General features: G+C 36.8%; 1 protein-coding gene across 5 annotated transcripts in view; it reads left to right on the forward strand.

The window, feature by feature from the left end:
• LOC128026968 (transcription factor COE3) overlaps positions 1-9,414 on the forward strand; it is a 93,604-nt gene extending 84,190 nt beyond the window's left edge. For 2 of the 5 annotated variants that reach the window (XM_052614271.1, XM_052614272.1), the window contains exons 12-16: positions 2,306-2,371; positions 3,189-3,363; positions 5,678-5,860; positions 7,377-7,592; positions 8,462-9,414. In XM_052614271.1, coding sequence (XP_052470231.1) covers positions 2,306-2,371; positions 3,189-3,363; positions 5,678-5,860; positions 7,377-7,592; positions 8,462-8,493 — 672 coding nt within the window. In that variant the 3' untranslated portion in view covers positions 8,494-9,414. The remainder of the gene's footprint in view (positions 1-2,305; positions 2,372-3,188; positions 3,364-5,677; positions 5,861-7,376; positions 7,593-8,461) is intronic. The other 3 variants (XM_052614274.1, XM_052614273.1, XM_052614275.1) reach the window with 2 other exon arrangements.
• Positions 9,415-11,502: the final 2,088 nt, after the last annotated feature.

Here is an 11,502-nt window from a genome sequence, read left to right on the forward strand (position 1 = left end):
TTTACGTTTTTTTATTTCATTATGCATAATGTAAAATTAGCATAATATTTGTATCGTGAGTGTGTGTACAGACTGTTGTTCTCACAGTACAGTAATGACAGGTTTGCCAGCAACCCCAGCTGCCTCTTACCTGGCAACACTTGAGGGAGAAAAACTTCTAGAACTTCCTCTCTCTCTCTCTCTCTCTCTCTCTCTCTCTCTCTCTCTCTCTCTCTCTCTCTCTCTCTCTCTCTCTCTCACTCTCTCTCACTCTTTCTCTCTCTCCTCCCAACATACTCACCAACTCACTTGTTTCCAATTTATTTGTGCACATTTCCCTCACTTTGTCTTCTTCTGTCTTCTCTTCATCCCTCGAGTCTTTTTTCCTCTGTTTTCTTCCAACCTTTCCCCTTTTGCTCATCTTTCAGCGCTGTTTTCTGTCTGCATCTCTCACTTTTACCTCTCGTCATGAGATTTACAATTACTCTGCCATTTCCTCTCTTTGTCCTGCTCTCTGCCAACCTGTTTTTTTTTCTTCTGATTTTATGAACTGCATCTGTAGTTCAATCTTTTCTCTTTTTCTGTGTTTACTCTATACTTTTATCTGTCTCTCTCTTTGTTTTCCGTTCTCTTCTCATACAGTCATGTGAAGTGTGTATGTGTTTATGTGAGTGTGGGGGGTGGGGGGTTAGGTTTCAGTGTAATACCCCAGGGAGCTCCAGTAGAGGTTGCCATAATACCAGCTCTGGCTTCCTCTGTATCACCTCCACACCTCTCTGTCTGTCTCTGAACAGTGTGTTGTGTGTGTGTGTGTGTGTGTGAGAGAGAGAAAGCGAGAGAGAGGGCAAGCCTCCTCTTAAGCCTGATCATACAGGATCTACATATCTACATTTATCTACAGTGTATACTAGGCTTGTCATTTTATACTTTTATGACTTTCTTTCTTCTGTGGGACACAAAAACAGATGTTTAGCAGAATGTTTGAGTGGCACTCTTCTTTACAATAAAAGTAGATGGTGACCATCTCTTAAGCTTTCAAAGCAGAAAAACAAATGATAAAACACAAGGTCCATATGTGCTATATAAAAAAAAAAATGTTCTTAAAATTGTTCTTTTGTGAAAGAACATAATTTAAATTTTCTGTTTTTCAATTTTCAATTGATCAAAAGTGATAAATATATATATATATATATATATATATATATATATATATATATATATATATATATATATATATAAATTAAAATAAATGCTGTTATTTAAAAAATGTTATGCATCAAAAAATTACTAAGAAAAAAGTATTACAGTTTTCATTAATATATTAAGCAGCACTACTGTTAGAATAAAATATTTTCTGAGCACAATATCAGCATATTAGAATAAGTTTATTTTATTTGAAGACTGGCGTAATGATGCTGAAAATTCAGCTTTGTCATTTATAGGAAAAAAAATACATTTTAAAATATATTATAATAGAAAACAGTTATTTTTGAATAGCAACATTATTCCACATATTACTGTTTATTCAAAAAAATTACCACCCACAAACTTTCAATGGTTATGTATTTCTGAGCAACAGAATTTTTTTCAGCGGGACAAGACATGTATATATTCATTATTTCTTTGCAATCATGTGTATCATAAAAACCTTGAGTAGAAATGACAGAAATTATTGTAAAAAGTTAAATAGATGAAAAAAAAGTGTTGGGCAAGAGTGATGATTTGATGCTTCCATATGAAGTGGAAAGGAAGTGTGAAGACTTTAATTCAGTACAGATGAGGCAGATGGAAAATAAGTATGCACAAGAAGCCATTGAAAGATGCTTATGTCCTGTTTTAGTTTCAGTACTCTTAATAAGACCAGAGTGAGAGTCTGTGGGCCAGTGGAGATGTGTGACTTACACAGGAACACTACAGGAAAAAAAGCTGTGTGAAGAATGACAGTGGAGCATATGTGTACAGTCTGAAAGGATCCCAGCCCTGGATCACTGCTTGTGTGATTTGGCACAGGTTGAGTGTGTGTTCTGTGTGGTTTGTGTGTGTGTGACAGGTTGGTGTAAATGAGATTCCGACAGCTTCTTTTTCTATCCACCTCATCACGTTTAGCTTCTCGTTTTTGAACACGGCTTGCTTATACAGTATATAGGAAACAACTTTGGAACTGATTTAATCATTTAATATAATGATTCTGTTTTATGGTTTGCCTCAAGTTTTTTTAATGAATGTGTTGTGCAGTTTGAGAAGCAAACCATGTCGATTTACAGGACCAGAGGTGGAGTGTAGGACTAAACTGTGTTTGTGTGTGTGTGTGTGTGTGTGTTATTAGGAGGTTCTTCTGAAAAGAGCTGCAGATCTGGTGGAGGCGCTGTATGGAATGCCTCATAACAATCAGGTATGAAAATCACTCATCTAGCCAGCTGATAATGTTCAAGTTTCTTTCATTTTATATATATATATATATATATATATATATATATATATATATATATATATATATATATATATATATATATATATATATATATAATACATATGTGTGTGTGTGTGTAGGCTATATATTTACTTTACAGTATACACACACATACTTCCTTGCAAGTGAATAATGGTTTTTATATTTTACAAACTCTGTTTTCTATCACCCTAGACCTAAACATATGCCTCATAGGAAACTACTGGAAGTTTTTGAATAAAAAAAAAAAAAAAAACACAATTTAGTATGTTATTTAAGCCTTTTGGTTTACGGGGACACAGGAAGTATCGTAATAAACGTCATAGTACCCATGTCATTATTCACATTTGTGTCCTCATAAACCATAAACACCAGAACACACACACACACACACACAAGCACAATCAAAAATATTTAAAAATTTGTAATAACTATTATGTAAATACAATTTGAATAGAGTAACATAATAAGAACATTACATTTTTAACGACATATATTTTTAAACAGCTTCATATTTATATATGGGAAAATTAAATTATTTTATTTTATAATTATTGTAATATAAATAGGATTATACTATATATATAATCTTATTAGAACTATATCTAATGTTTAAATATTCTTGGATTAATAAATAATAATATTATTAATTAAAATTATTTAACCATTATTTTCTTTCATGTAATCTTGAATCAGAACCCATTGAGAACCACTGTGTATCATCTCTCTCTCTCTCTCTCTCTCTCTCTGAATTGGTCAGGATATCATTTTAAAGCGTGCTGCAGACTTGACGGAGGCGTTGTACAGCGTGCCGCGGAGCCATAACCAGTTGCCCTCGCTGACAGGCTCCGGCGCTCACTCGGGCATGATGGGAGTTAACTCTTTCAGCAGCCAGCTCGCCGTCAACATCTCTGAGGCCTCACAGGGAGACCAAGGTCAGTGTGTGCTGTGAGTCCCAAATCACATATTCAAACACTTGCATGTATGGCTGTCAAGAAATTAAAAAATTATGAAATATATTTTTATCAATAATATTATATCAATATTTATAGCATATATCAATATTTAATATAAGTCAGTATATTGTTTGTTTTATGTCATTGAACATGAAGCCTATCACTGGCTTAAAGTTCACAGCAAACCATTTTACAATCAAAACTCGATTAAAGGTGTTACTTCATTTACATACAGATCAAGGGGCACGATTAATTGTGTTAATTTTCTTATCACACTATTTTCCTTCGAAATAATCACACTAATGCATGGCATTGACAGCCCTACAAAGTGTTTGACTGGGTTTGATTGAAACATGACTTCCCGAAAATCTGCTGCTCGACAACCTCAACACTTAAGTTCAGTCACATGGTCTGTCAGTCCTAGTCTGGACCTTGTCATCTGTCGTTTGGTGAGCTTCACACCCACCCACAGCCCTGGACCAGCAGCACTGTACATGATGATTGCACGGCTGTGTTTTGGCAAGCCTGTCACCCACAGCACTCAAAGCTGCCACTCACACTCACCTGCCCATAGAAATGACACATTCATCAGAGTGTGTCTGTGTGTGTACACACTCCCTGTCACTCCTGAGAGAAGTGTGAGCGGCACTGGCTGTGAACGTGCTGAGAGACTCAGGATGACAGCGCCACAAGAATGAAACACACTATTTGCAACTTCAAACACAGTTTATAAGCACAGCCCGCAACTTTGCTATTGCAGTAATACATTTCATTTTAAAATATATTCAAATAGAAAATGTTATTTTAAATTGTAAAAATATTGTAACATGAGCTGACTGCTAAAGCTGAACCTTGTATTCTTAATGTTGCTTAAAATTAAGCTAAAATCTGTAAAAAGTCACTTGAAACGTCTTAATTATGTAATTTACACACCATTAGCATCACTAAATAGAATAGACATTTCCTTTGTACTTGAGTATGTGTGTTTCATACCCTGAGTGTGAGCATTTCCATGCAAGTATGTTTTTAATATCGCAGCATGTTTCTCTTCACCCACCGGCTCTGACACTCACACACAGGAAGTGGGAATGGATGTGAGACGAACAGATCACTCTCCTTATATCAGAGAGAGAGAGAGAGAGACACACATAGGAAGAAAGGGGAACTCTTTCTCCCTTGTCACCCTCTGCTTTCTCTCCTGCTAGCACTCATCCCGTTTTCTTCTCGTCTGTTTTCCTCATTCACGCAGGAAAGGAGCACCTACAGGAATCCATGAGGTTATGGGAAAGGGCCGTTAGCCATTATAAAAATATTGCATTTCATACTTCATGCTTGTATGCAGTGAAACTTCAGCAGGATTAAATTCGGTCAGCCTGCTGCTCCACTCGTTCATCCATCAAACTAATTATTAATTATTAAGTTCTAATTAAGTTGCAAACACCAACTCTTTCCTGCAGCTAATCAAACCATATAGGAGCACAGCTTATTTAGGGAAGTTCTCAGATTAACCAGCATTTCTTAAATCAATATTTTCTCTTCTTCCTCATACTCTCTCTGACTTTCTTTCTCAACTGTTTGATACGAGAAGTAGGCTTAAGGCCCAGAGTGTGGACATAGATGGATGCCAAATGGTATTCGAAGCTCTCTGTCTCTCTTCTCTTCCTGTTTAGTTTTGGCTGACTGTGAATAGAACAGGAAAAAAAGGAAAAGAATCAAGAATATGATGCTTCCTTTAGAAATGTCTGTTCAAAACATACCACCATGCTTGCATGTATGTTGTGATGACTAACAGGCCATTGTTATGCAGGGTTATTGCTGGGTTGTTTTTGGTTTTTGGTGGTTGCTACATTTTGTATTGGTTGCTACTGGTTAAAGAGTCCACTCTCAAGTCTCTGCGATATCCATGTTTCTCAGTATAGTCCAGGTCCTGTCTGTCTTATTGTCTGCCAGGTGAAAAGAGTCCAAAACCCCCAGTACACACACACACACACACACACACACTGCTTGTGGGAACATAGACAACGTTGTTTGACTGCTGTAATGGGTGTTTTCTTAACAGCAGCCAGACATCTTTAAAATGTTCTCACACTTACCAAGGAATCCCACCCACTAGAAACACAAACCCAGCATGTCACAGACACACATTAGTCCAACCGCAACATCTACAAATCACATGAAGCGTCTTAATGAGCAAACTCATAATAAATCCCAGTGCTTAAACATGGTTTATATTTGATCTTCAATCCACAAGTGTCCTCGTTAACCTGTCGTCTTAACCTGTCTTATACTCCAGGCTACTCTCGTAACTCAAACAGCGTGTCTCCTCGTGGGTACGTGTCGAGCTCCACACCCCAGCAATCCAACTACAACACCATCACCTCCACCATGAATGGATACGGAGCCGGGATGACCAACCTGGGCGTCCCTGGATCCCCGAGCTTCCTCAATGGATCCGCCGCCAACTCTCCTTACGCAAGTGAGTGTTCTGTTGATAAGCTAACAGATCCTGACATTTCTGCTGAAAAGACCAGCATAATGGGCTTCTTGAGTAGTTTATCCGGCAAAATATTTTTTGGGGGGAACCAAATATGGTTCTTCTTTGGCATTACTGTGATGCTCCCCTTTTGGAAACTTTTTAGACTGTAGAACTACCATTTTGGGCTCCCCAAATAGTCTTCCAATTAACAGTTATTTTCTTGATAATTCTTGATAGTGTGAAGACCATTTAAATAATCTGAAGAACATTTTTCCATAATAAAGGACCTTTTGTGGAATGGAAAGGTTTTAACCTTTCATGGAACCATAGATACAGATAAAGAACCTTTATTTTAAAGAGTGTAGACTGATTGATTAGCTACAAACCAGCTTAGAAATATTAGATACTACATACTAGTAATTTCAGCAGGGTTGTTAACTCTTCACGGCATGTTTTGGATTCTGATTTGTCGGATTTAACCAGCTAAAATCAAATATTTGTGATTTTGAGTATCACAATAGTCATATTTGGTCGCAACTTGCTAAGGTGTTGCATCTGAAATGCTAAGGTTGCTTGTTTGTCTATTCGTGTTCTTTGAGGAAAAGGTTATTGTCTGTCTGCTGTTCCATGTACAGTACGTTAACATCTCCATATGAACTAACTCCACAAACACTCATATTTATTCATCTCCTTTCATGTCTAACACTGTAACGACTTCTCCATGCATCTCGCTCCGTCACATGCTCGCTTTCTCACTGCGGTCAGGATAGTGAGCTTTCTGTCTGCACTTTCCTGTGGATACGTCTGCTGCTACTGTTTTGGGGGGGGGGGGGGGGGTCACAATGCTAATGGCCTGACAATTACAAATGAGGTTTATATACTCAGGACTGTTCATATATTCAATATATAGCAGCTGTATTTTGTGTGATTGCCACTTGTTTGGCAGGCCGGGCTTCGTGCAAAGCTGTTTCATGGCAGGATTGCTTTCCATTCATTACAAAAATGGGAAACAATTGGCAAGCGTTTTCGATTGGAATTTCATTGAAGAAAATTAATTGTGGCTTTTGCCAAATTGGTGAGAAAGCTCAAGGTTTCTGCTCAAGATTCAGTGCCAAGATTGTTGGCTAGTGTACAGTGGTTTTTATTACCTGTCTTTTTCTCGAAGCGTTCAGATGACTGCATATTAGATGTCATGGTACTATCATCTCCAGGCATGCTTTACGTATTTGTGTGTCAATACGAAAGGGGTTTTATTTGTTGATGCTTCAGCAAAAGTGTTATTTGGCAGTCAAATGTGGACTATATTGACACAAATCCTCAAGAGTTCTAAGTTATGGATCAACTTTGCCATTCAGGTAGCACACAGTTTCATTCCCATAATGCCTCACTCTGCCATGGCCCTTCCACTCCAATTAACCTTCTAACAATCGGCATGACCCATCTCATAACTGTCATCTTTGTGTGCGTGCGGGTGTGTGTGTCTCTGTGTGTGTGTGTGTGTGTGTGTCTGTTTCAGTCACCCCCACCAGTCCTCTATTGGAGCATCATGCCTCCTCCTCCTCCTCTTCTTCATGCATCCCTACTTCCATCTATCTGTCTGCGGGCCCTTTCTCATTCTCTCCTGTCCATATGATCTCTGCAGTCAAACAGAAGAGCGCCTTCGCGCCTGTCGTCCGGCCACAGACTTCCCCGCCCCCCACCTGCACCAGCACCAATGGGAGCAGTCTACAGGGTGAGCACCCCACCCCTCTCCTGCCTCTGAGCCAATCAGGAAACAAGACCCTATTTCACAATGAGTCACAAAAGAAGGGCACTAAATTTTTGAGGACAAAGTTGATCCATAACTTTCTACTTATAAGACATGTTGTTTGTTGTTTTTGCTGCAAAAAAAAAAAAAAAAAAAAAAAACTAAAATACATTTTAAGTAAATAAAGAGTGAAAATGCTGTTTTTCACACTGGTGGTGATGTCTGTTGGGGCAAATCAGTTTGAAATAATATCAGAATTCCCTAAATAAAAATTCAAACTCCTCAACATAGTAATAATAGGAATGTCTCTTGATCACCAAATCAGTATATTAAAATGATTTCTGAAGGAGCATGTGACAAAGAAAACTAGTGTACATGTTTTAGGTCAACAAGGATCCAAAATTTCTACTTATAAGACTTATTAATAATAATAATAATAATGATGATAATAATAGTTGCATTTCAATAAATAATAAATTCAAATTCATCTGATTTCCATGCAGGTGGTGATGTTGGGGCAAATTAGTGTAAAATAGTATTAAAATTACCAGATTTTGTCATTAAAAATTATTAATAAAATATGATCATTTCCCGTGTTATTTGCATGTTTTGAACCCAAAATCTGTCTGAAGATGCTGCAATCTAGTTCTAGAAGGAACACTTAACCTTAAAACACTAAATTGTAGAAGTCTTTGCTTAACTACACCCATTCTCTAAAAATATTCCTCAGTCCAGACCGACTGTGGAATGAGCTGCAGTATTGAAAATTGTCATTTTATGGTTCAGATAGATCATGTGTTGTTTGCACCATCTCTTTTATTGTCGACTGACTTCTTGTTTTTTATCTCTTCCAGCTATGGCCGGTCTGATAGTCCCTCCCATGTGAAGAGGAACCTGATCTTCCTCTAAGGCTTCATAGAGCCCACAACAAACTCACTGGCTCACCAAATCTGTCTGACACTCTCTTATTGAACTTCACCAGTCCTATGAGGAGCTGCCCGAAAAGAACATCTACACCTGGATTGCTAACAGAAAAAAAAAAGAAGTAAACCTGGCCTGAAAATGTCCCATGTCCTGAAATGTCAATAGATGTGTTTGTTTTGCCCTCTATGACTTCATCTTTGGAGATTCACTATACCGGCATTTCGAACAGGACGCATAAAAGCTGGATATTATCGCAATGTGAACGAGAGGCCGAGGTTTTGATACATCCACGACTGAAGGGGCTTCTTTGCATGGCTGATGTTGTCTGTAGACCATTCGTTTCATACTGTGTGTCCGTCCTGTTTCCACTGTGAGAAGAGAGATGCCACTCATCCAGCTGGGACTGTGACGGCTCACAAGTCCATTCCGAATGGATTCATTCCTAATTATGAAATGCAGTGTCTTTGGTTTTTGGCATCAAGCTGATTTTATTTCCTTTCTCTTTTGTTTTAAACCATCAAATGAGAACACAATGATGCACAAACAAACACAAAATGATCCCAGACTGTAATTTAGTGTTCGTCAGGATTTTAAATGTCAGTCATTTTTACTCATACCGTTTCTGTAGTTCCAGTATAGTTCCAGGTGTGTGGATAGGTAGATTTAAGCCAGGAATGCTTTCTGCAGTTTTAATCACATTTAGGTACCAGACATGTTGAACTTCTTATTGTGCTTTTTTTGTATGTATTTATAAAGTTCGTTTCGGGATATCTTTGGTGAGTTAGGCCAGAATAATAGTATCAAATATCTATGTCAACACATTTGATGTCTTAATACCTTTTAGATATTGTAAAAAGAATGAAAAATAAAAGGGATAACACTTTTTTTTTTTTGTAAAAACTAAAATGTCTATGACAAAAAAAATAAAATAAATAAACATCCGGACATGACCAGGACACTTTTTTTTTTTTTTCAAAGCAGGGTGCAACGCTTCACCACTTTTGTAAAAAAAAAAAAAAAAAACGGACAAAACATTTTTTAAATCATATATTTAATGTTTTTTGTAAAATGCATTTGTGTTCTTGTTCCTCCTCTTGTCTTGTGTGTTCTCGTGAAACGTGTATGATCATTGTTATTTCCTAATGCACTATTTTTGTTGGGGCACTTACAAGAGCTATGTATCTTAGCAAGCAGATTGAAATAATAATAATAATAATAATAATAATAATAATAATAATAAAAGTGACAAAAAAGGTAAAACAAAGAAATATGCACCAGTATGTTTTCAGATTATTTTTTGGATTGATTACTCTTTGTTTTGGTCATGATAACTGAAACGGCTAATCGTTCATCATGTGATTTTGTTAATATTTCTAAAATGTTTCCATAATACTTCTCTGTCTTTGTTGGGGTTTATTTTGTATTAGATATGTGTTGTTTTGCCACATAGTGTCAACTGGTGAAAAGTCTAAATTTCTATCTAATTTGCTGATAAATATGCCATGTTTAATGTATCACATGTCCAGAAAAGAATCATATCAGAGAAGTCCAAACCTGAAATGGAGCACATTTTGACATGGAAAAATGAATTGACGTCAGTGTTGCTGGTCATATTGTTAGTTGTTGCACACATATGCACAAGTTATGCAATTTGTATTTAAATGCAACTCGCGATCCACATTTCAGTGGATTAGCTGTGAAATTAATTAATGGAGGAAGATATAATGATGCCTTAAAACAGGATGCGCTCCAGGACAGTGGGTTAAATCACAAATCAAAACAATTGTCTGTGATATGATGCATTTAAATACTTTCGAAACGGCAATGTTTTAGGTCCTAGTAGGGAACATGTGGAAACTTATTGCGATGACTTAATCATTGCATTGCAGGTTGTCATCTTCATGAAGTGGTTTCTTAGTTATGATTGGTTTTGTTTCTGTTTGCGATTAAGTATCACAGACTGACCATTTTGAATCAATGTCATTTTAATGTTCCAGTCATGATTTTTCTCGATTTTCCTTAAGTGAGTGAAGGTGTGTGCTACAATGTAATGAAAAAAAAATTATCTTCTAATTTCACAGGTGACCTAATTACTTTTTTATCCGTCCTTTTCGGGTTTAGACATAAATGGGGTAAAGAAAATACAGTTGGACAGTTCCCTATTATACTAAAACAGCTGAATTCAATCTCAAAGTTCACATGAAAACATCTCTGTCTAAAAAACACACACACACGTCCATCCATTTCACCCATGCATTCAGTTTCCTAATAGCTTGTGAAAGGTTTTCTTTCTTTCTTTTTTTTATAAAGCTGGCTTTTGGTTTTCTTTTTCAAAACCAGTTTTGTTTGGAAATGCTGACTTTGAGGTGAAATGGAAAAAGGTACTGCATCTTTGTGAAATATGAAATATTATATCAAAATATATCAAAGCACAATGTTTAATTAATGTCTTTAGAATTCAGATACGGAGATGTATTCTAATTTCCTTTATTTTCTCTCTGACCATGCTGTAAATAAGTGCATGTTTTTTCCTTCATTTTTATTTCATTTTTTTCCCGTGATCCCATGCTTTTTGTACAGAAACAGGAAAATAAAGATTACATTTGGCTTGAAAATATTTTGTCAAGCGTCTTTATTATTTAAAGCCCAGCCTCTTATTAACTTTCACAATGTTTTAAAACATCAACAGTCCATCGAGTTAAAAAAGTCACTTTTTATGCTATGCTTCTCAGCATGGGGGTGATCCATATCAGGCCAGAAATCTCCAGCTTCGCTCCAAACTTCACAGCGAGGCTCATCCTTCCAAGGTTTCGACCTTTTGGTCTGCTCTGCCTGCCAGCACTGCTCAGTTGATGAGATATATTTTTGAAACCTTATCCAAAGACCACATTAAATTTTTTTGAGTTTTGGCCCTCAAACCCAACGCGCTGAACCTGTGTAAAGACAAAGTGACCCATGCAGATCAGATTCG

Source organism: Carassius gibelio, chromosome A14, assembly GCF_023724105.1.
Source record: "Carassius gibelio isolate Cgi1373 ecotype wild population from Czech Republic chromosome A14, carGib1.2-hapl.c, whole genome shotgun sequence".
Taxonomy (NCBI): domain Eukaryota; kingdom Metazoa; phylum Chordata; class Actinopteri; order Cypriniformes; family Cyprinidae; genus Carassius; species Carassius gibelio.